Source organism: Balearica regulorum, chromosome 3 (assembly GCF_011004875.1).
Source record: "Balearica regulorum gibbericeps isolate bBalReg1 chromosome 3, bBalReg1.pri, whole genome shotgun sequence".
Lineage (NCBI taxonomy): Eukaryota > Metazoa > Chordata > Aves > Gruiformes > Gruidae > Balearica > Balearica regulorum.
Window position 1 is genome coordinate 11089899 of NC_046186.1, and position 26132 is coordinate 11116030.

General features: G+C 39.7%; 1 protein-coding gene across 12 annotated transcripts in view; it reads left to right on the plus strand.

The window, feature by feature from the left end:
* Window positions 1-8310: 8310 nt before the first annotated feature.
* Window positions 8311-26132, plus strand: part of PUM2 (pumilio RNA binding family member 2) — a 67478-nt gene continuing 49656 nt past the window's right edge. For 9 of the 12 annotated variants that reach the window (XM_075750526.1, XM_075750529.1, XM_075750534.1 and 6 more), the window contains exon 1: window positions 8729-8839. In XM_075750526.1, coding sequence (XP_075606641.1) covers window positions 8741-8839 — 99 coding nt within the window. In that variant the 5' untranslated portion in view covers window positions 8729-8740. Of the gene's footprint in view, window positions 8581-8728; window positions 8840-26132 lie in introns of those variants that run through there. The other 3 variants (XM_075750531.1, XM_075750532.1, XM_075750536.1) reach the window with 2 other exon arrangements.

Below are 26132 nucleotides of genomic sequence, written 5' to 3' on the forward strand. Positions count from 1 at the left end.
TAATATTTTCACGAACACTAAATAGTTTTTTGGGTTTTTTAAACAAACTTTTACAACACATGCTTGGAGCTTAACCTATAACTTTACATTCACTGTGTCAAGTATCATTCTATAATAAACTAGCATCCTCTGTATGATTCTTGTCAAGAACATCATAATACTGGCCCAAATAATTCCATTTTTTCTTAGGTGAAAATGGGACATAGTAACTGAAGGTACTTACCTTAGTGCCTTAAAGATTTCACCAAAACTCATACCTATATTTTAATGAACCCTGGACCAGAAGCGATGTTCCAGGCCCATGGAAGGCAGCTCCACTCCTCAGCCCACCCCACTGCTGCCACGACGGCATCTTCCTCCCAACAACCCAGACAACTGGAGGGGTCTTTGCCCTCCTGTCTCTTTTCTTCTTAATCGCTGGGGCAAAAGGGAGGGAGCACCCAGCTCCCACTGTGCAGCAGAGCACAGGACCTGCTCTACTACTAGGGGACTACGGAAAGCACTCAGAGAACAACAGCCAGGAAGAAAAATAGGGTAACATTGCTTGCAGCAGCTCGTGCAAGTTTTGTGGGCTGCCTCTGCCTGTCTGCTTTCCCCTGGTCCCAGTATGAAGCGTAGGGTGGGGCTGGGTAGGTTTATCCCTGCATGGCACCGACTGCCGCCAACACGCGTGGGGCCGATCACTCTTTCACTGCTCTTCCCCTATGCTGGGGTGGGATGTCCTTCAGCACACAGCCAGGGCCAATGTGAGGTCAGGCTTTGCCCCTGCCTGCCCAAAACATTTCCTTTGGATGAGGCTTTGGGCAACGTGGTCTAGTGGAGGGTGTCGCTGCCCAGAGCAGGGAGATTGGAACTAGATGATCTTTAAGGTCCCTTCCAACCCAAAGCATTCTGTGATTCTGTGATTCTTGTGGGGTAGGTATAGGCTGTACCATGGTCTCTGGGCCTTACCTAGAGCACGGTGAAGTTGATCTCCTGGGATAAGCTTAGTCAGGGACAAGGGGGCTCAGCCTGCCGTTACTGCCAACTTCTCAAAAAGGGATTAATTTTAACACTCTGTTTAATTATAACCTCATTTTGACTCTGCCAAATATCAAGGGAAAAAAACCCCACGTTTGCCTGCAAAAGTCACATAGGTTATGACACACTTATATCTCTGGCTGGTGCTTTATGAAGTTGTAACAAATGTGTTTTGCAACTAATGCTTCATCTTGGACAATTTTACCAACAGAAAAACTAATGATCTCAGGAAGACAGTGATGTGTTGAGATTGTAATTACTCCCATCTGTATGCTTTGGTTGAAGTTATAAATAGATATGAATAAAAGGAAGGATGAAATGGATTACACATCTTTTCTTGGCCTTCCAGGGGAAGTATGTGTGGGAGATGGGGACCAGCTTTTACTACCATTTGGTAAATTTTCATTTGAGATTGTATGAAGAAAAGAACTGTGCTTAAAGGTTTGGAGGACTCTTTCTGGTCCTGGATCATAGCTTCCTAATTGCTCTTGTCAGTGATGAAGTCAGCTGAAGTAATGATGATGTCCAAGAATCAGTCTGAAGTAGTATTGTTCTCTTGAATGCAAATTGGATGAATCTACAGATGTTGTCTCCTAATTCTTAGCCCTTAGCCAAAATGAGTGGAAAGGCACTCTTATTTACACATACAAACTTCCTGTTTTGCAGTCCACTGACAGGATGTATTATGAAGGAAGAAGAAGTTTTCCAGCTGAACTGGATTTCCGCCTGGAGCCAGCTCAAGCCAGTAGGCAAAGCAAGCTGCAGGCTGCGGGGTGTGGCCTGATGCCTACTTTTCCCGTGCCAGGGAAATAGGAATTGGTTATTCCCATTTGAACAGCTCATTTCTGCTTCCCACTTGCAAAGCTCTTTGCTCCCAGTGTTACAGGAACAGTAAAGGTATAGCTGGGTGGATGGTGGGTTCCTCCCCCAGCAGCTCCTGCAGAAAAACAAAGTGCTGCTCTTCCTTCTCACCGTGGCTTTTCTATTTTCTGCTACAGACGCAGGCTCACCCCTGGGCCCCCACCCCAGCACTGGGGGGTGTGGGTGCACAAACGGCTGTTGGGCCCTGATAGGAGATTAGCTGAAGACAGGGGTCCTGTACTGCAGGGGAGGGAGAGCTGACTCAGAAACAGAACTTGAATTTTGGCAATATTTTTAAAAATACATTATTTCAGCTCGATGAATTTTTTGTTTTGTTCTGTGTTTGACTAACTGCCTAGGAAGAGGGATGCACTGGAAACAGAAGAGGTATTTTAGAAGTCTGTAAAACCTGCAGATAAAATTAAAGGTGAGCCCACATATGTATGAACACACTGCCGCTATTTATGTAATACTTTGTGCAATACATGCATAACATTGACACCTACTTTTCAGTATTACAGTGCTCAACCATTTTGTTTATGCTCAGGAAGCAAGCTAGCATTTCCCTTCCTGAACGTATCGCTGGCACTGTACATTCACTGAGCTATGCCTTGCTGCTCTGAAGGCATGTTTGGCACTGAATAAGGTTTGGGTTCTCTATGTGGAAATGAGGGCCAGTGGGTATGTCTTCATGCTATAATGGTGAGTCAGAACAGGAGTCTTAATGAGCTCTTAATGAGCTATGTCACGTCTTGGTATTCAGTTAATGTGTCCAGTCATGTAGATGTATCTTGTTGCTTGTGGTTGGCCCCCTTGACACTCTGTAAGAACAGGAAATTCTGGGGAGCTTCAGGTCTGATTAAGATAGAAAAATATATATAGTCTAGTGATAACATCACAAGAGCAGAGATGACCACAGATGTTCAATGTTACCCTAAGCAAAGTCCACTTGGTGCTGGGCTGCTTCTTTGGAGCCCTATCAGAAGAACCTGGGCAGTAGGAGGATCACTATTTGATACAGCAGTAAGAAGAAAGGTGTTGATGAACCTCAGATGAGAGAATTATATAAGCACAAAGTACTGTTGCAGATCTTTCTTCTAGTTTATCCTCTGTATTATGGCTCCTCATTTTTAAAAATACAGAGAATTTCTAGTCCATGGAGGCTGAGTTGGTGAGACTTTATGCAACAAAATTAAAACTTCTGGATATGCTTTTAGGATTCTTAGAATGGTTTTCCTTAGGAGAGAAAAAAAATAATCCTGCATTCTTCCCACTCTTCTTTGTTCTGATGTGGCTGAAACTATCTTCTAAGTGTGCAAAAAAAAAAAAAAAAAAAAAATACTGCCTTTTATTCAGAGCTCTTGTGATCACTTCCATTGCCTGGGACATCTCTTTGAACTTTTTTCCCTTTTTAGAAATTAAGAGTGTTTACTCATTACTGCTTAATGTATGAAATGAGTGAGAATCAATTTGATGCTCATCTTTGAGGTTTCCTTCTTTGTACTGAGTATAATATGTGAACTTCAGTTCTAAGAGCCACAGTTTGCATTCAGCATGAAGAGTTCCTGGAACTTAATTCTCCACTGGAAAGAAAAATATACTTCTATTGAGACACGCAGGCTTTTTTCTTAAGATAAGGATTGATAGTCGCCCTGTTGTGAACTAAGTGAATGTGAATTTAAAAACCAGCTGGCGTTATCTCTGGCTTTGCCACTGCAAAGCTATTCACATTCATGGACATGAAGTGATGCCATTAGTTACTCTTGTTCTGTTACAATGGCAGTCTCTGGTGGCTCTGACTCTGAGGTATGTTTATGAAGCTTGTTTATACCTCAGCCAATTATGAGGGGGTGAAGGACTCAGGGACAAAAGCCATCTTGCCAGTGAAACCAGTCTTCAGCTGACATCTTCTCGCCCATTTAGCACAGCACTTCCACGAGTGACACTTCTTTCTTGGGACCTGTTCATGAAGGTATGTGCTGCAGGTGTCCGTTCCCTGACACCTCCTCTCATGCATTTCCTTTAAACCTCTTGCAGACCAGCTTCTTTGGAAAAGCTGATCATCTTGACAGGAGCAATTACCATGTAACTGAATGGCAAGTCAGTCTCCTCACATTTTAAAACAGTAGTATAGTAATGAGTAAGTCTAAAAATGGGATTAGTGACAAAATTTATTATAATTCAGCTGTGAATCTTCTATTGGTCCTAAACTGAAGTGTTCTCATTTGCACTAACTCTGTATGTTATGCCAGTTGCTAGCTAGTCCAAAAAACCCTGGAATAGATGGTCCTCCTTGAAGAAACTTGCAGTTGCACAGACAACAAATGGAAACAGTACCACGATTTTCAGCAATAAAGCAGACTGAGCTTTTCAGCACACTGAAAGCCTGGCTGTTTTCATATGATTTTACAGGAATCATACTAAAGGAAGGTCTTTTTGTACCAGTTTGTGTGTTAAATGGGAAATTTGAAGGAGGCTAAGGTAACTCAGAAGACTTCTTCCCACACATGGGAAAAAAGCATAAGATGTGTAGTTTTAAACATTAAAATTGGGCAATGGATGCAGTCGCATATAGTGGGCTAAACGTTTCTGTATCAGAAAAGGGTTGAGGCAGGAATGGGCTGTGAATCTTGTAGGAATTAAGGCAACAGCATCGGTACAATGAGATGCGGCAGCAAGAGGTGAGTTAATGAGCAGGTTATGTGGTCAAAAGCAATAGAAGAGTCAACCCTGAGCTGGCACGGTGAATGGTTGTGGCAGGGAAAGGCTGTGCTTGTGAAGCAATGGTGGGGCGCAAGGATGCATGGATGGGAAGGTCCCTCTGTACCAAGAGTCTGTGGCTTGTAAGCACATTTCTCTGGGGCTGCGGGCAGAGGCTAGCCAAAGGGGCCACTTGGCCCACAGGGCCAGAGTTCTTATCTCAGTAAACATTCCTACGTGTTATGGTCACTGCTGGCCTAAAACATGAAATACCAACCGATTCCTACAGCAATGCATTTAGCAGCAAGTCTTGTGAATGTAGATTTCAGACTCATTGATTTTTAATTAATTACTTGTTTGTCTGTTGACAAAGAGGAATCCAGAATTGTGCATCAGGTGCCTAGATTTGCTACACACTATGTGGGAAAATTACTAACTTCAGAACGGGATCTGTTCCTATAAATGCATGAAATGTATGTCCAGGTCAGCATATCTTACAGACATGTAGGTAACCTGGGACATGCTAAGGATATAAACCACCATTCCAGGGCCCTACTCCGGAACACGAACAGATAGCTGTAATTACTTCCGAGCTGCAGTGCTGTCCTCCTGTGATGGTGGTAGGTGATTAACTGCAGCTGGTATTTCAGAGAACTGAGCAAGGCTCACTTATTTATGACTGCTCCTCTCAAGCAGTAAGATGATAGTTAGACTGGGGATTACACTGAGGGTAGTTAGACTCGGGGGTTGGACTAGAGGATCATTAAAGGTCCCTTCCGACCCAAACCATTCTATGACTCTATGACTGCAAGGCCAGCAAGGCCATTAAGTAGAAGATCTTCACTGTGAGAGTGATGAGGCTCTGGAACAGGTTGTCCAGAGAAGTTGTGGATGTCCTCTCCCTGGAAGTGTTCAAGGCCAGGTTGGATGGGGCTTTGGGCAACCCGGTCTAGTGGAGGGTGTCCCTGCCCATGGCAGGGGGGTTGGAACTAGATAATCTTTAAGGACCCTTCCAACCCAAACCATTCTATGATTCTATGATTCTACGAAGATCTTGAATTCTTTTCTGCAGAACAGCCCAGCTGCAGCACAGGGCAGCCAAAGTAGTCTGCTGATTTTTGGGACACTCTCTAAGGAAGTGAGACCTGTGAATCTTGAGCAAAGGAATGAAATCTGGGTGCTCCCCAGTCCTGGGAGTGAAGGGGGTTGCACACTTTGTTTTAAAAGAGTGCAACCTTTTATAGGTCTCTGTGTCTCTTCTGGAGATGCTTTGAGAAGGTCTACCACATCTAGGTTTTTTTTCATTTCCATGGAGAAATACCTTGGTTTTAATTAATACAGGTTAATTATTTGCTACCCTGATAGATCTAACAGCACTGTCTGTCAAAACTGCTGGCGGACATGGATGTCGTGGCACAGCAGGACAAATTTTGTTCATGTAGAGAGTTTTAGGTCCCAAAGTTTGTGGCTTTAGAAAATACAGACATCTTCAGGATCAGACACTAGCTGAGGGGGGTGGTTAGGACTGCAGCTTTCAACTTCTGTGAGTGCTCTTCAGTTATGTTCCTTTTCCAAGGTCTCACAGGAAGACTGGAGGAAGGCAACAGCATCCAGGCTTTCCATGTCCTTGGCTACTTTTCTAAATTGTAGACTGTACATTTATTAAGTAATTTCTGGACTTTGCCTACACATACAAATCACAAAATGGTAATTTAGTATTTTTCATTGAGGATGTTTATTGGCAGAAAAAAACAAAGCGTAACTGTGTTAATGGGGTTTATCAGAAACGTTTGGAGTGTCAGCAGAGCCCAGTCAGCTGTTAACATCTCCTTAAAAAAAGGAATAGCTAGGAAAAACATTTTGTAATGGAGTGATACTAAGTTAAACTATATAAAGTATTAAGTACTTTTAAAGTTTCCACTCAGAAGAAAGACTTTTGTTGAACTATTCTAGCATCAGCAAAAAACTTCAGTGCCATTATTGTGAGATGTGTGGTGGTGGAATTTTTTATTTTTTAGAAAAATACTTTAGAAAATAACCAAGTAATTGTATTTCTCAGATCAAATCCCAAACTGATTGCATTTAAACATTTTTCTGTTTCTAGATCAGGTTGGGTTTTCCAGTACTGAGGAGCAGACCAATGCAGAAATCCTTCCAGCTCATGCTTATCAAATACATGTTGAGTTCTTTCTGAACATATAATGCTTTATATAAACATTGATCGGAATTATCCGGACAAATGGGGTCCCCAAAAGGGTCTGAGCTGGAGAGCTGGTGCAACGTAGACCAGCTGCTGGAAGTGTTCAGGATGGCAGGAGCGTAACAGGGTTTTCTTCAGTCCCTGCTGGTCTGCCGGAAGGCAAGGGCTGAGTCTGAGGCTGTGACTTAGAGGCCTTCTCTCCTCAAGTGATCAAAGGAATTGGCTTTTCAGCCCTGCGGCCTCCCTGGAGACAGCCAAAGGTGGCAGTGGGACAGGACACTGGGGATCACAGGGATTAGCCACGCAAGCAGCAGCAGACCACAGGCGTCTGGGTACTTAGCTGACTAGCATTAAGCTGAAAAAAAATCATTTTAATTTCTTGGGAAAACATTTCTATCTTTATCAGGAGCTGGGAACTTTCATGTTTTTAACAAAGTCTATAAATACTGAAAACAGTGAGGGTTTTTTCCTTCGAGACAACTCTATTTTTAAGATCGCAGACAGTAGTCACAGACATCATCACCACAACTGCTGCTGCTAGTGCATGTGGTATTCCTGCACCCCGGCTCTTCCTGCACCCCAACTCGCCTGGCCATACCCAGCACACGTCCCCGGGGCTGGCAGAGCCTGCCTCCTTCCTGCCTGCAGAAGCAGCAGCTGGCAACACCGTTCTGAACAGCTACCGCAGGACCGGTAACCGGGTTTTGTCTGAAGGTCTGATCTGCGGATGGCATCTGCCTGCCGTTTCCTGAAATGGAGTCTAACCAGACTCCTTTCAGATCTGGTAAAAAGGCAAAATAGCGTATTTTCTTGTGAAATCCATATTTTAAAATGTCACTGACAGGCAGCGTTCCCTCTTTTATTCAGGGGCTGCTAAGTAAGTAGAATTTATGCTCATATTGAGTGAGGCTATTAAAACCCATCACTAACACTGTTTACTAGCATCCAGTACAGTATTTACCAACAGCAACCTCCCAGCTGTATCAGACATCCTGTATTTAACTCTCTCGAGGGAAGGAAATAATTCACTCTTTTCCCAAAACCATCACGCAGACTATAGGCACAGCAGTTAATTAATAACTACGGCGATGCGTTTCTGTTTATTGCAAAAACAAGGTAACCGTCCCCGCGGGCGGTGCTGGGAGCGGGGCCTTCAGGAGCCACCGGACACCCCCAAAAACGGGCCTCGCCTTCCCCTTTGTCTCCTCACCCCAGGGCTTCGGGCGGGCACCACCTCACGCCGCCACCCTACCCGAAGGCGAAAAATGAAAATGATGAAAAAACCTCCAAACAATATCAAACACAAAAGCCGCGTTTTGACCGGTTTGTTTGGCAGAAGAGAAGGGACAATCCCGTCCTCCCTTGCCTGCCCGGCGCGACCGCGCTCAAGGGCTGAGGAAAGGGAAGGAGGGACGGAGAACGCGCACCGTCCGACCGGCGGCGCATGCGCGGTGCGCGGCGGAAGGGGCCGGGGGCCGTCGCCTCCCTCTCCCTCGCTGCCTCCCTCCCGGGCTGGGGCGCGCATGCGCGGTGGTGGCGGCAGGGGCGAGCGGCGGCGCGGGGGGAGGTTTGCCGCGCTCTCGCTGTCCCTCTCCCTCGGTGCACGCCGGGCTCGCCTTCCCGCCATGTTGTTGTGAGGCCCTGGCGGCCGAAGGGGGGGAGGGGAGGCAGGAAGGAGAGGCGCCGAGTGGAGGGAGGAGGAGGAGGAGGAGGAGGGGGGCGGTGGGCCGGCGGGCGGGCAGGGGTGTCCCAGGGCCCGCTCCGGCTCCATCGCGGCGAGCTGCGCCGTCAGCCAGCCCGTGAGTATCCTCGGGGGCCGGGGCCGCGCTGGCTAGGCCGCGGGCGGGCGGAGCGGGCGGGCGGTCCCCCCTTCTTCCAGCCCCCTTTTGTCTCCGGCCTCGGCTACGCGCCGAGGGAGGGGAGGGGAAAGGAAGGGGAGGAGGAGGGCGGGAGGGGGCCATGTTGTGGCAGGTCACGGGGCGGCGCGGGGCCTGCTCGGCGGCCGCCCGCGCCTCGCCGCCTTTGTGTCCTCCCGGCTCGCCGGGGAGCGGCGCCGAGGTGGGGAGGGTGCGCCGTGAGGGGAGGCGGTGGCGGCGCCGTCAGTGTGAGGGGGGGCGGGCGGCGGCGATACTGGGGGGGGGGGCGGGTAGGCATTGTGCTCTCGGCGAGCCGAAGGGAACGGGGACTTGGGGAGCAGTGTCCATCCCAGCGGGGTTCGGGGGGCAGAGTTGCTGCCTGAGAGGAGTCCGAAGGGGGTGGGCAGGGCCCTCGGAGGTGGACGGAGGCTGAGGTGGGGAGAAGTACCGGGGCGCGTACACGCGTGAGGGTGACGGGAGTTTGGGGCAGGCCCGGGGGGCGGACACACAGCGCTGGGTGTTACAATAGGCTTCGGTGCGGCGTGCTGCGAGGCGCTGAGGGAGCCGGGGGACACGGGGGCGTCGTGTGGGCACCCTCACGGGCAGTTGCGTGCGTGCGGAATTTGGATGAAATGGGCTTTGTTTAAATGTACCGAAAGCGTGAAAACTTGTATTAATTTTTTTTTTAAATGCTCTTATGGATAATGACTGCTTTCTGAGGGTGGAGCGAGAAGGCCAAATGCTTTTGCTAGTTGATACCACACAATGAAGTGTTAGGTTTTAATTTTTCTTCAAACGTGTCTGCACAGACAATAACAAAAAGTTGAGAAAAATACCAGCTGCCCCGAGTGGATCGTGCTTACAACTAACAGTTTGGTTTTTAATCTCCTTGGCAGTCATTGTGCAAAAGAGATTTTTTTTTAATTTTTTTTTTGTTATTGTTCTCTTTCATGTATTTCATAACCTCAGACTTAATTCCTTGAGAGAAAATTAATATACTCAGGACGCTTGCTATTCTTCTGGCTTGCTGTTTGAAGCAAGATGGCTTAACACCAAAATGTGTAGTGTTTTTTATATGTGATAAAGAGGTTATGTCAGCTGATTTTGGGATGCTTTTTTCTGACTAATGTAGCCATGCATGAGCTATATAGGTCATTGCAAATGAGAATTGGTGAAACTTCTTATATTGCCTGATTGTTTGTCACTTATATACAAAATACCTGTTTACAAAATACTTTCAGATTTATTTTAGTTTCTCTTTTACTGAAGTCTTTGTTGCATCTCAAATGAGAGAGCAGGCTTTTTTAGTTACCATGAGTTGATGGTATAGCTGTTCAGGTATGTGGGATATGAATGCATTTGAAATATAATTACTACCCCATGTTACCATTTTTACATATAAAACATAGGTTTTATTTATATTTATTCATGTCTAGGTTTAAAACCAAATGTTACCAACAGTTGCAGTTTTGTTGAGAAGCTGAGGGAATTATTGTCTACCTTTCTCTGGTCTACAACTCAATTTGTGTCAATGCAAATAAAAATGTTAGGTAGGTGGGAGAAGGAAACTTGAATAAAAAGGGAAAGGATAATTTAGTAGTGGTGTAGTTTGGGCTGTATGTGTAGAAATGATGCTAAATCACCTGACAGTTTTCTGAAGTGTTCAGAAAGTTGAAACTTTGGAATTTATCCCAGCAGAATGGTTAGTAGGCAAATGCATGTGAGAAAATGCTTGATAATGCAGATTCTGCAGTTTATTATGTGGTTATTGCATATAGGAAAGTCCGTGTTATTTGAATAGTATTTTTTCCCTATTAGTAAGGAATGATATTTTTTTCTATAGTATTGCTCTGTATTTTTCTTCTATGTTAGGGATATTGGCACAGTGCTGAGGCAATTGTAATTGTATCTGGTATCATGATTGAGCTAATAGTGCAAGGAGCAGTTGACTGAAAAAGTTGGACTTGCCTGTCTTTTGATGAGACCTTATTATGACAGTATATGTTAAATCTTATGTAGGATTGTAGTGCACATTGAAAGCTTTATGTATGTGTTTTCCTCAAGATTTGCTCTCAAGTGTTTCTTTGCAGTGTTCTCATTGGGCCAGATATTGCAGATGTTTGGGGCAAGTATGTTAACAGGACATCAGCTTGTAGAATACTGTGAACTAGATCTGATTTTGAACAGCACTTTCTAGTCCATTTTTAGATATTCCCTCCCCCCTCATTTAATGATATGTGAGTGTGCATCGAATAATCAGCATATGTAGAATTTTCTAAAAGCATTCTTGATAACCTCATCTTTTTTTTTTCTTTGTACAGTGGTTTCTAAAACCCCAAAATGATTAAACCAAGTTTTTATACACAGAGGCAAGTAATCCAGGAGGTGGTTTGAATTCTTGCTTGTATGTCTTCATGCTTCTTTTTGACTGTGGAACTATATAAAAATTCACTGTCCTTTGCAGTTAAAAGAAACGTAAATTCTCTTGAATGTTAAATTTTTTTCTGTGTTGGGAATCTCCTGTGAAACAAGCTTGCATTTTCAAAAAAAAAAAAAAACCCACGAAAGTTTCTAGTAGAAACTCTACAAAAAGAGGCAACATAAACCTGTAGAGTAGATATGCTTTATAAATACTTCTCACTGTATTACATGTATAGGTGAGACAGTTTTTAATGTCCTTTCTCTTCAATAAATTTAGTTGAAAATGCTTACCTCATCTAATGTGAATTTTCCTCACCCATAACATAGCTGTTGTCTTGATTATTCCACACAATGCACTCACTCCAGTATTGTCACAAAGCCAGTGCCCAGGCTCTTGTCTCAGAAATGGGACAAGAAATCTTTCGTTTAAAAGCTCATTTTCTCCTCCTATAACAACAAATACCAGTTATGTAGTGCTTCTAATAATGAAGTTCGAGGCACTTCATAGTCATATAGAGGAAAAGAGTTTTAAATGACATCAGAACATGTAAATGTATTGAGTTCTAGCTGCTTGGGTGTAATTTCAAACAAGTTGTATAAAATATATTTTACAATAACAGCTTGCATACTGAAACTTTATAGCAAGATTTAGTTTGAATCCCACTTGGAATACCTGCTGTGGCTTTTAGAATAGTAGGCAAGAGCTTTTCAGGCTGGTATGTGAAATGTTTAGCTTACAAATAAAGACCAGATGTCATCTCTAGCAGTATCTTTAAAGATTATATTTCATTACTGGTTAACAGATTTTTTTTTTCTCTAAATATGGCTATTTAAGAACAGTTGTAGACATGTAGAAGAAATATGTCTGAAGAGGTTATGACAGCCATCTTAGGAGTTGAGAAAGAAATGTGAAACTCTGAAATGTAGCAAAAGTACCTCTGTAATAAGCCACATTTGATTTTTTTGCTAGCTGTTTTATATATGCATCTATTTCTGCTAAACTTTAGAGCAGTGATATGATCCTCTGTCCCTACTAGCTGTGCTAAATATCACATCTGCAACCTTTCTAAAAGGCAGATTTTTACAACTTATAGTTGCGTACGTTGGACTAAGCGGTGTGCATTTTGTAATTTTGATTATTTTCAATTTTAATTTTTCATACAGTTCTAAGAGAGGTTACCTCTTGCTTCATTAGTGATATTGAGGTATTGGCAAAACTCTCAGTTACAGGTAGTAGGTCTGGTTTTCTTTCCGCTATAAAACTCTCTGCATGTAAATCCCAATGGAAATAAGGGTTGTGTCAGACCTGTGTTCATAACTTTGCTCTTAGATTTAATCCATGTTATTTTGAGGAAGAATTTTTAGTGATGTATTGAACTAGTTGTACACATTTTTTTCTTTGTGTGGCTGGTCTGAAGTTTCATATAGAATTTGTTCACAAATTTCTTCAAAGGGGAAGTGAATTTTTAAAAGCTGGGTTGATGCGTTTAGTTCTGTAAGTTTTTACATGTGTGTATTGATTAAATACAAAACTAGACTCGCTGGAGATGACTTTGTGTAGTTGAGCTAAAAATAACGAATCAGTCTGTTTTGACTCATATGTTTCAAGTATTTTTGCTGTTTTTCTCCCTTACAATATGTATTGCTTAAACTTTAGTTCTGCATGTACTACAATGATGAGTTAGTCACGTAGTCTGAAGAAGTTGCAGAGCTGATGTTAGTAAGGTATTTTGATAATAAGCGAATAGCTACTGTAACAGTACTAATGACAAAGCTTTAGATCTTATGTGTTACTCACAAACCCAAGATTGTTCATGATGATAAAAAAAATAATCTTCTAACATATCTATCTATATGTTATGTATCTCCCTAAAGATTAGACATTCAGTAGTCAATAAGGCTAGATTAAAAATTGTGTAGAATAGTGTTGAGGGATTAGAGGACTGTGGTTTCTTTTATCTATGTTTTTAGACCCAAGTGTTCTATTCTGATTAAATATCTTTCCATATATGTCAGTTTTTGTTGTTTGGACTTACCACTCTTGTTTAGCATGAAGTGAGACATTTCTTGGCCTTGAAAATTAATTTTTTTTCCCCTTTAAAAGTACTTAATTAAGATTGTAGGGTATGTTTTGGGTCTTATATATGTAGTCCTCTTGCCTTCCATTTACGTGCTAAAATACATCAGTTATGGTAGATTGAGAATATGTATGGAGATCATTAAGTGTATGTGTTCAGGTATTTTTTTCCTGCAGAGGAAAAATATCAGAGAGAAATTTTTGCTGTTGTCACTTATACTTGTTTCAAGCCAAGACTTAAATGCTTCAAAAATGACTTGGCAAACTTCATTTTAATCTGAGCCCATAATCTTTAGTTTGTGAAAAGCCCAAAATGTACTATCATGTGGGTTAGAGAAGTTTAATGTCAATTACTGTGTTAGAATCTTACATAGTTTAACAAATTTGAAAGAAAAACTGAGGCTGGCGTGTAAGAATGAGATGTAGTTCATATAGAGAAGTTAGTTTCCTGTGCTACTTCATCACATAGTCTACGAACATACAAAATCAGACAGCGCAGTATGATAGAATTAGTGGTTTTACACATCATGCTGAGTAATATTATAAAAGCTGCTGCTGCCATTATGATTGAAAATCATATTTTGGTTTTAGCAAGGAAATATGTGGGCAAGCATTTATAATATATGGAACTGTACCATATTAATATATTGTCTTGTAAAAAAACTTTTGGTGCTTTGTTTATCTTAGAGGCTTAGTTTGGTAATGGTATTTGAAATTTAAATCAATAAACATTTTGACAATGAGTATTGTTCTTACATAGCTTGGACTTTTTATCCTAATTATAAAAACTGCATATTTAAAGCCTTTTATGTTATCAAGACTTTTTCTTTCAGGTTTTTACGTGGAATGAGCATTCCATGTGTTCTCCTAGGCATGAATGAAGTGGCCTGGCAGGAGGGTGAGAGAAGTGTTGCACACAAACATTGGTCAGGAAGCAAGTAGGGTTGGAGATGGGGTTGTCCCAGCTGGAACAGTGGTCACAGCAACATCAGGGCCCAATTCAGGTGGAAACACTTCTCACACTATCCCTACAACTGCAGTGTTAGGTGCTTCCAGTGCCCAGGTACCCCTCACTGGATGTTCCCAGGATGCTGCCACAGTGGGATGTTTCTTCCATTGGCAGGCTGGTGAGCAATTGTGTGGCTACTTGAGCAAACTGCTGGCCCACAAGAGATAGCTTTTGGTAGGTGCTTGGTCTTTCAATGAAACAGTTCCTGTGTTTTGTGTTGAATCTACTTCTTTAAGACAGACATGTATGAGTTAAACTATTTTTTCAAAGCCTGTAGTAACCCAAACTCTAAAACTTCCAGTTCATTTTTTTAAAAGCAATTATGAATGAAACTGGATAAAATAATTTTGAAATGTTCAGTTTGAACTATTTGTTTAACTTATGTAAGCATTTCATATTTCTGAGAGTACCTATTTTTTATTGGAATACCATCAAATCATTAGGTTTGAATTTATGCAAAACAGTTGGTTTAGTTTGAAAAAGGACTGGCTTCTGGTAGGCTTTGAGAAGTAATATGGATTTAACATACAATCTTGTTATAATTGCAGGTTAAAAAAAATTGTTCAGGTAAAATAGTACTAGAATTAAGTGTAGATCAAAACTTAACTTTCTCCTTTTGCAAATAGTAACCTAGAAGAAGGAAAAAAAAACCCCAGAACCCCCAAACCCAAACAAACCAGTTTTAAGCTTTTACCCCCAAATGTTAAATTGATATAACTTCTGAATTTTTCTTTAAAAACTTAATTCTGAATTTCAGATAGGAATGGCTTTTTTCCCCAGGATTCATGTAATGTGCCACATGAGCAGTCCACAAAGAACTTTTTCCACCTTTTCAAGCCCGAGAACTTCCAGAATGTGTACAAAAAATGTAGTAAATATAGGAGCAAATGTGAATAAAAAAAATTTGCCGACCTTAAAAGCAGGAATATCTGTAAAGCAGTTCTGTAAATACAAAATTCTACAATATTCTACTTGTCCACTTGGATACATGTCCTGAGTATGAAAACATTGGGTTTTTCCTTGCCAGTGTTCAGTCTGTTACACAGGCAGCAGTGCTGATTTTCACTAGCATTTCCCAAGGCTGATACATTGTGTAGGTCATACTATTCACTGATAAGTAAATGCTGAGTAACAGTTGCATTTCTTCTGCCACCTGCTTTCCATCTCCAGTGGGAATCAGAGCCATGTCTTAATCAGCAGCTTTGTTTAATAGTTAGGTCCATCAAAATATTTCTGCATTCCTCCAGCAGGTGAATGTCATGAACCTCATAGGTAGGTGTTTTCTGGTTACTTGAATGGGGGATGCAGGGGAGCTACTCTTATTTTTTGAAGTGCTTCAACGGTTTTACACATTATGAAAATTTTCTGAAGGGGAAACTACTCTTTCTTTGCTGTGCATTGTTACCCATGTGAAAGTAGTGTTTTCCAACTTACCGTAGTCGGTACTGGCTTTATCTTCTGCCATTTTTCACTGCTCCTGTTCTTCCTTAGCAATATGAACTAACAAATCAAGTACAGATCAGGAGACTTCTCCATTTCAGCTCTTTGATTTGAGTGTTCTGTATACCAGTGTTTTTGGGGATTTTCTTAAGACAGAAGTTACTGTTTTTTTATTATTTTTTTAAAGAAAAGCCAGCTCTTGAGTTAGAAGTACTGAAGACATGGATTTTCTAAAATTAAATTTATGCAGACGAAGGAGTTTAGTTGTGATTGTGTTCCATGAGTATTGGGCAGACAGAATCTGTGTAGATGAATATATGAAAGATCAAATATTTTGATATATTTAGAGGAAAAATTGGAAAGAAAATTAATAGAAATAAGTGTAGTAGATAAATATCACAGAATGATTGAGGTTGGATGAGTCCTCTGGAGGTCATCTGGCCCAACCCCCCCTGCTCAAGCAGGATCACCTAAAGCCAGTTGCCCAGATTATTATATAGTTAAGAAGTAGAAATGAAGATACTGAAATCTTTGATTCAACATATGTTATCTAAGCATATATTAAAACTGTGGATTTTACATAAATTTTAGCAGGCCATAATGCAGTCAAAGAATGTCAGATAATGCCAAAGTAATAAAAAAAACAATTCAGAGAAATATAGCAAGACTGAACCATTTTTTCATGAAGACAGTGGAGCTCTAGCCCCACTGATTCAGTAGGAACTTAAAATGTATAGAAAATGAAATACAAAAATGGAAAATTGTAAATTCAGCAGGGATTTTTTTAAAAGCAAAAATAAAAAGTAAGAATTTTTCATATATTGAAATTAAAGATAGCTTAAATTATCTTTTGAAACCCTTGTCTTTTGGCAAGAAACTGGTGTAAGCCTGAGGCCTTAACAGGTGGATTCAAGTAAATACGGAATGTGGAAAAACTTTGTATTTTCTTCTGTACCAGAAGATACCTGATACTTTTGACTGACTCTGAATGGTATATAGAAGTGAGTTGAAAGAGGAGTTGTGAGCAATTTTTTTTTTTAAGAGGAACATACCAATTTGGCTGAATCACTAATGGACTTTGAAGAATCTTCAAATTAGTGGAAGTGCTAACGAAGTTGAGTAACCTATTCTAAGTCAGAATAAGAAGTTAATAAATATACTTGATTAATTCCAAGAAACTAATTCCTGGGAAGACTAGGGAAACATTTTGGTCTGAAATGTCTTCAAAAGAACTGAACATCTTATTAAGCATAGGGGAAGACAATGTCTTTAGGAAAGATAATTATTTGTCTGGTAGGATGTTTAATTTTTACTCTAGTTAAAAGATTGAAGAATTGCTCGTCAGTGTCCCTCATAACGGATTATTGAGAAATGAACTGTGGGAGTGGTCAGTGAAGTGTCAGTAGTCGGAAGACAGTTCATGCCCTTAATAACATGCTTTAACTTTTGGTCAGCCCTGAAGTGGTCAGGCAGTTGGACTAGAAGGTCCTTTCCACCTGAAATACTCTCTTCTGTATTAATACACAGTAGTGATAGAGACCATTGATAGCACAGGGAAAGATCAAGTGGATTATTCTGGAGTTCCATGTTAGTACTGAGGCTTAATGTATGCTGATTTGGGAAGTATTAAGACTGTGATAGAAAAATTTCAGGTGCCACACACGTTTAAGTGCCAAGCAGGAAGTTCAAACACACCACTGTTGAATGGAATTCAACACTTAGTTGAGATGGAAAAATCTTTTTGATAAGTGTGTGCTTGACATGTTGGTGTCTAAGTTAACTAGCCACTTTGACTCAAAACTGATGTCATTGGCTTGTATATCATTTCAGAGTAAGAGGCACAGAAATGTGTGATATTGTTAACATTCATATTCTGTGTCCTTCTATGATTGCTGCAGCAACAGAAAATTAAAGTGACGGACAGTAGTTACTCATATCGCAAAAACTTTGGAAAGTTGAACTTCTTTGCTGGCAGAGAGGGAGGCTGTACAGAATAATTGGCAGCGTAAGGGAGGGCAGAGGCTAGAGGAGCACTCGTTTGCATGAGAGATGGTGTCAAAAAATCTTTGGATGCTCAGCTGAAAGGTAATGCGCGTGCAACGTCTCACTACAAGATGGCAAAGCCAAAAGTGCAATTTGAGTTAGAAGACCGCCGTTGTCACACTTTATATTAAAACAGCAGTGAGCATCTAGTCACTGACTGACAGGATTAAGTATCACCTTCTTAATCTAGACATAACCGTCCCTGGGTCTCATTCATCTTCCTTTAAAATACTTAATATTGAGAAGAGGTATAAAGTATAATGAATTAAGTATAAAAACTATCTCACTTGGTTTTTTGACTTTTTTGCCTCAAGACCAAAGAAACACTTAAGGCCCTTTGATAGCACAGCATCTGAGGAAGACCACTGCCCACTGTGGCATTACCCTTTTGTTAACATCTCCATGGGGCTGCAGATAGGTTAATGGTCTGTTTGTCATTAATTCACATCACTTCTGTCATGAAGAATTATCTAGATACAAAGGCTTAGCGATCAGCAGTCAGTCTGTAATATTTGGAGTTACAGAGATGAGGTTTTCGGAAAGCTCAGGATATATTTTCTTGGATGTCAGAGTACTTTCAAATGTTCTTCCCACCATGCTGAAGCAAAGACCTATAGCACTGTGATACTGCACAAGCTATTTGTCCTGTCTTTTGCCCTATCTACCCTATCTACTTCCCTCTCATGGCAAAAGGTACTTAAGCATGTTAACAGTTTAAACTAAATACGTGGGGTTATGAATTTTAATGTGTTGTTTGCTGCTTCTGCTCTCTCTGCCTCTAGTAGAGGGAAAAGGGTAGGAACTGAGGGTGGAAAAAATTAGTCCTGCAGCTAGGTCTACTAGAGCCCTTGTCAGATCCTGAAGATGCAAGAGTTGATAAGCAAAAGAATGCCAGAGAAATGCTCTGATTGTAGCAGCCTTTTCAAAGCATCTGAAGGATAGTGGTGCTGTAAACAAAAGAATATAAATTGTGTCTTTGCACAAAGCTTCAGTTGAGCTGCAGTTGCTGTAACTCATTTGTGTTAGAATTTACAAATTTCTGGAGAAGTTTTGTGAATAGCTGCTGAAACAAAGAAAAATCCTTTTTGGGGGGGATGGAGAGAACAAAGGAAAGAGTCTTACTGAGTTCAAGAGCTTTTAGCACTTCTGTGGTATGGAGGAGAAGCTTTATGTATCAGGTTTTGCAATTATTCAGCATGACTTCCATGGAGATCTATTAGAATTAATATAGCCATGAGAAGATGCATGGCTGTTATTAAACTAATAAAATTTGCAAATGTTTAACATTGTTGGCTCCAGGATAAAATGGACAATTTCTAGTGAAAATTTTGCCTTGATTTTAAACAGGAAGATTGTTTTGTTTGTTGTTCTAATAAGATATGCTAATATGTTTGTGCAATAGAAATTGGGAAATAATTTTCCAATATGAGATCTCACAGTCATGTAGCCGTCCCTTGGAACAATGAACATAATCTCATCATTCAAGCTGGGAACAACATAATCTGTTCCTGACCTTACAGTGGGAGCTGCATTTCCTGAATCATTAGTTCTTCCTTTTATAGATTCTGCTTAAAACTGTCCCTGGAAATCTTAAGTGAACTTGCAGTCAATGTTTTTGATTTCCTAACTTTGTTTGCAACTTTTACTTAAGTTTATACTATTTTAAAGTGCTTTCAAAATAACTTTCATAAGTAAATACTTTCAGACTTTTTCAAGTGCTAAGCAACTATCCAGCACATAAATACTTTCCTTTTACTGCTAGTCTATCATAGTAAAAGCTCAAGTTTTATCTTAACTGATTGGTGGCTCCTTCTCCTTGTAAAGTTAGCGTCCATCTGAAGCTGTTCTGAAGATCATTTATTTCTGTTTCTACAATCAACAGGTTCTATAACAACTTTGTTGTAAGTGGTGACTTTTTTTAACTTTGCAGTAGTTTTAATTTTTTATTTTGCTATTTTCTTCAGTTAATTACATTTAGTTCCACTTAACTAGAAGCCCAGATTATGAATGTCAGATACGTGATTTAAGCAGCTTCTCAAACTTGCAAATTAGTAAAACTTCTCAAGCCTCACAAACTTGGAAAAGAAATCTTAGACTGGAAGGATTTTCCATTGTGGTTAGGGCAGAGCTGGGGAGGGCATTTGATTCCTGTTTTGGAAAGTGTATGCCCTGTTAAAACAACGTTGTTTAATATGTTCTTGGTGAGATTTTCCCATCATACTACTGCCGTATAATTTGGAGCAAGTATTGTAAGTTTTTCAGGTGAATTTTAAGGTTGTGGCTTTTTGTGTGTTTAAAAAAATCTAAATGTCTTACAACCTGCATACTTGAGACATCACTTTATACCTGCTTGTGACTCTCTCAGTTCTGGCAGCAGACATAGCTGGAAAGAGGTAACTTTTCTGTCTTTGATTTGAAATAGCTAAAAAGGAATATTTTGTGACATACGGCAGGGTGTTTTCATGTAATTCAACTGAAAGAAAAGCATTGAGAACTTTTTGTGATATACTTTAGATCGCTTCCCTAGCTTGAGAGAAGAAAATTACAGCGTTGAATTTTGGAGATGGTTAATTTGTGTTTTTAGTAGTTTCAAGCACATAGTGCATGGAATAGACATATTAATGTTAACTGTTGTGAGGACAAGGAGAGTAATTGCAGTCACCTGACTTGTGCAAACAAGTTTATTCCGTGTTCTTCAGACACTCCTTTCCTTAGTCACCCCTTCCACTCACATTTGCCGTTTTGATGTATCTGCATAGTTTCTGACCTTTTTACCAACATTTTGAACTGCAGCTGATAGTGCAATTCCTGAGATACTTCACCAATTCCCTCCCACTGCGTATTCTCATATGCTGTCAAGCTGTGAACTGCTATCCCCTCTTCGTGAATTGTAGTATTAGTTGTGTCTTTATTAAGTATACTCACAAGCGTGCTTGTGCTTTCTTCAGCTCTTTTGTGCTTTCTGACGTACTTCTTGAGTTAGTCTTTAAATTTTCACCTGCCTTGATGTCTTCAAATACCTGTTACTCATACGTTGTTGAGCGTGTTAGTATGAATGACTACTTTATTCTTACTTGATCAGTTCAGTTTATCATTATATCAATCTTTGTAATTTGTCTTATGCTTAGACTGAGAGCTCTTTGAAGCAGAGTTCTTCATACTTTGACACTTATTCAGTAATTAGCATAGGGAGATTGGTGTGATACTACAGCAAAACAAATAGCATGTGGTCAACTGTGTATTATCTTTGATTTACATACAGATAAATTATCCTATATACTTGTGCAGCAATAGCTCTGTGCAGAATCAGTTCAGGTGTGTGAGGAATTATTGTCAGTAGCATAAATCTGAATGGTAGCACTGCTTCTGGAGGTAACATAGGCTGGAAGCAGTTGACGCATATTCGTGCACCTTGGAGCCTGACCTAATGGGAACCAGAGACCCAAACTGGCTGCTTACGGAGCCAGCTGAAGTTTCTTTGCATTTTATTCCTGTGTGCTCCAGGCTCTAGGTAGGATTATGAGTGAGGCCTTATTCCAAACATGATGATTTTGTGGTTGTGGAGTTTTCTCCCAAAGCTACAACTTGGTTTAGGCATTTTAGGAGGGTTTTCTTTCCAGGATAAGGTGGTGGGAGCCAGTAAGCCTGGGGGAAAAAAAGGCTGCATGTAGTCATTCAGGCATTTTACATTTGCAGTATGTTTCTTCATATTTTCTTGTTCACTTTCTTTTGTTATTCAAGGTGTCAAGTAAATAAAAAATATTTTAAATTTGGGTCAGTGTTGTTTATTTTGCTTAATCTAAGTTCTTATCTGCAGGTTTAGAATGTAGGGTGGTTTTCTTTCATGTGATTAAAATTGGGGTTTATGAAAATGTATGACACTATTGCATGGAGGAGCTACATTTAGTTTTCTGAATTACCTTGGTTTGGTAGAGTTGACATTAAAGTCAAGGTGATTTAGGGCCTGCGGGTGTCTTTGTGAAGGTAACAGAAGAGGTGTGTGAAAGTTTTTTCTCTTTAGTGGAGACAAGGGAGATTGGAATTTACAGGGATCCATGCGAAGCAGTGGGTAAGTATGTGCAGGAAGGCAGGGGACAGCACGTAATCAAGTAAATGGTTTGAGGGGATACTTTAGTTTGGATGAGAATTAATAACGTGGGATTTAGACATCTAATCAGAAGTTTTGCTTGTAAGAACACCTCCTTTATTTTGTTAGATGGCAACTAAAAATTTTGTCTTTTTTTGTGTGTTTCCATTGTTATTGCTTCAGCTTACCCTAAGTTCTGCTGTTGATGTGCTGACACAGCTGCCTTTACATATACGTGCTCTTAAATTTTTGGCTCCTTAATTGAAAAGGTTGAAGAACTTGGCTTTAAATCCATTGCAACACAGATGTATTAATGCTAGTCTTTGAACTAATTTTTGTTACAAAGCTTTTATTACTTCAATTTGAATTGTAAGTAGCCTACTTTATTTCTAGTAGCTTAATTGTCATCAGTATAAAGTCTTCGGTGTTATGTTATTTTAGACTTTTTTACTTCCTTTGAAGGACTATCCTGGCCAACATTTAACGAGATATTAATGTCCAAGGCTAAGCTCCTGCTCTTACTGAATTAGAAATGAGGCTTACTGAATTAGAAGTAGTCTCTTTGTAGTTTTTTTACAGTTGGCTGGTTTTTTCAGCTTTTGGGCAATCTGTGGTTAGTTTAAATACACATGTTGTCCAAAGAGAACATCCGTAGAAAACAGCTGAAAGAATTGATAACAGCAATTTCTTTAAGTGTCCATTGGCCTGCTATAGATAGATAAAGCAGAAAACACATATGCTTCCCTATAGTAATTCTCTTAAAATATGTTAAAAGAAACATGCTTTAGTGTTCTCTGGCTGTCCTTGAGTTTATGCAGAGTTTAAAAGCTTGAAAAATCAAGGTAGATTTTTGAAGCAGACTGGCATATATTTGAAACTTTTGGTTTTTTCACTGCCATTTTGTGCTGGTGGTACAGAGAAGCTGTATTCTTTATCAGCAGCTTTCTTCGAACAACTAGGTATTCACAGTGGAGTGAGAAGTCTAAAAATTCTGGATTTCTTTGTACTACTCATGATTAAATTCATTGCCTAAAGACTAGGTAGTTCCATTTCTTCATCTCTGGTTTTAGCACCCACTTTGAGAAGATCAGACTGTGTTGGTATCCCTGGTTTCCTCTTGCCTGCTGGAGTAGGAACAAAAAAACCCACAACAAAGCCACAACAGAGCTTGTTTAAACTGGACTGTGAGGTACAAGTCATGATGCTAGAAACTTCTGGGCAGGAGAATTACTAGTGGAACTTCAGGTTTTTGTACCTAGTGTTCTTGAAAGCTATATTCCTGAAAAATTAGTGTTACTGTAAGTGCATCTGCCATATTCAGCAGTAAAGAAAATGAAAGTAAATGCTCTGAGGAAGGAGATTGCTATATATCCAAAATTGCTGGGGGTGGGAGGAACTTTTCTGATACCAGTGCTACAATAACACCAAATAAAACTGTTTCCTGGAAATTCTATCAGTTACTTTTGTAATTTCCTCAGCCCCACTTGTAATGGGGAGGTGGTTGTGTATGTACATATTTACAAAATCTTGGTCTAAATTGTATTTATAAATCAATTATGTTCCATGGGACTCCTTAACATCATTCTTTTTAAGGTGATATAAAACCCCCTATTTTTTTTAAACAAATTTAAAAGTGAAAATAATTTAGATACCTAAAGAAAACACATAAGTCTTGATTGCAATATATAGAAAGTTAATTTATGGAAATTTTTCCTTGATTCTAGATGTGTACATTCTGATTGTTCTAATTCTTGTTAACACATTTAAGAAAAGCTTGTTGACTGTCTGTTAGAATGAAAATTATATGTGTCATTAATCATTACAATACATATTGAGATAAATTGTCCCTAGTTCCTGCTGGTATGTAGATAAATTTTGGGTTTATACAGAATTCTTCAGAAGAGGCAAAGTTTTAAATATTTTTTTAATAGCACATTACCTAGAGAGCACTCAAGGGTGTTTTTAAGTTTTTAGCTTACTAAATAAAGCTTTTGAATAAGAGCTAATGATGAATTAACAAAGGCTGATGTCTCAAAACAGCAATGCAGTAAATTAATGTCACGCTTCCTTATAGAAGTAGCTGTATAGTGTTATTACTCATAAAGCCTTTCAGTGTAGAATGGAACAATAGTGGTTAGACATTTGTCTTATGAATTCCCCTAAACGTCTGTTACATCACTGGTAGCACTTACTACTACTATTACAGGAAGGTGATGCTGACTGACTGACTTAACAAGAAAAATGTAGACTTTTAAAATTAGAAAAAAAGAGATTTGTCATGTACATATATTAAGTAATCAGCACCAATTAAATAATAAGCATGTTTAGACAAGAACTGCAATTCAAATTTCATTTCACAGCTTTGTTTTCAAACTTCTGAATATATTTAGTGTCTTCCTTTTTTGTTTGTGGTATTTTTATGCAGGAACATTGGAGTGAGAGATGCAGGGTAATATATGCATGGCTAAGAATGCAGTAGGGAGAAGGTTGAGTCTCACCAAACTAGCTGGGATTACACCTAAATTTATTTCACATTCAAAATGAAACCTGTACATTTTCTTGTATGAAAGACAATTCTTCAGTTTTACAAGCAGCAAAAGGACCAGGCAGCCCCTTTTTTGAAGAATTAACTTTTCTTGTAGCTCTTCAAGCTAAAAATGTATGGATAAGTATTATTTTAATCAGTTATTTTCATTAAATTTTTAAAAGTAATTGCCTGTTGACAAAAACTCTCATTGGACAAGCTTTTATGGGATTTTTCTTTTATTTTGTAAAATTATATATAAACTTTTTGTCAACTGTCTCTTCTCTAGGCTTTTATTTTACAAACTTCTGCAACATGTCACCATGACTTCCTGTTGTGTACATTTCTTAGAAACTCTTTTGAGTGGATAATTTCTTACACGATTAAAAGACTTTGAGAAATCTGCTAAGTTATTTAGTATAAACTATATGCCCTACTTATGTTGGAATATATAATTTTGGCTCTTCAAATGAAGCAAATAGTGTAACTGTTATAAATAGTTATAAAATCTGGTTTCAGTACAGACACATTATTATTAATTTGTGTGAGGCTGGTAGTTCCGCCAGTATTTGACTATAGGGATTAAAATCCTGAGCTTGAGGACACCTGACAGTAGTTTAGAAAAACTTGTGCTAATGGTTCTGCCACTCTTAGGGCAAAGCTTGAACTTCTTGGGCAGGAAGACAGGCATGAAAACCTGCATAAGGAAGACATAGGTTTCTTAGATGATGGAGGAGTTCATGTTTGGGGGGAACGAGTGCAATTACCTGTTTCTTGGAACATGTTTCATTCCACAGCTGGGAGCAGAACCCAATGTTCCTGAATCTTTTTAGGCCAGTGAACCGTTGCTTATCTCTGAAACAGGTGGCAAGATACGCTTCATTTTCCTCTGGTTTTCTTCATGGAAGGTGGTGTATTGTATGCTTGCTCTGTATCTGTTGGCAGAGGACTGTGCAGGTAGATCTGTAATTTGCAAACTTGGCTGTGACTTGAGATGCTATCCAGCATAATTTTATATATATTTTTATATATATGCTGATACAAACATAGAAAATTCCATTTTCCTGTGTGCATGCTTCCAGATTACTGATATTCCTATTAAAAAAGCAACCAAAACATTTGGTCAGTGTTGTGTATACAAATGTCAACTCTTATGATTGCCTTGCCCTTTTGTGACTTGGTTTTTTCATCAGACTGTACAGTGGTTTTGATGAGTGTAATTCCTTCCCCTCCCTGCTACATGCTGCAGAAACTCTACCTTGAAATCTGCTAGTTTAATTTTTTTTTCATTGTTGATGTCTTTAGCATTGATAGGATTTCTTCTCAAACTTACCATACAAAGTTCACAAGGAAATAGAACACAAGAACATTAGATCCAGAGTGATTGCTGAGCCAGGCCAACTAAATTGACAAACAAAATTTATTTTTGTTAGGGTATTTGAATGTATTACGGGTCATATAGTGCAAAATCTGAGAATGAGTTAAGCAGTCCAAAATGCAGGGATTGAAGAATTATTCACTTGCCTGCAAAAAAGTTCAAGTTGGTTTTAGAAAGCTATATTTTAATACAGTGAAAATTGAGAGATACTTACTGGGGAAAGATGTTATGCTTTTGAGATTATAACAATGGAAATACATGTTAGGACTTAAAATTGGTTGCCTAAGTGTTTTGTCAGAAATGCCTAATGTTTAGTTGGACTGCATAAGGAGCATGGACACTTTGGAGTATTTAGTTAAGTGCAGTTGTGTTACTGTTCCATATGGTCCTCAGAAAATGTTGCCTCTTTTCGAAACACAGCATGCTTGTAAGACTTTGAATTACTCAGGAGCAGCAACTTTTGTTAGCCAGCTTGGTAGCAAGCAAACATTTGGTTCCTTGATGCTTCAAAGAGGT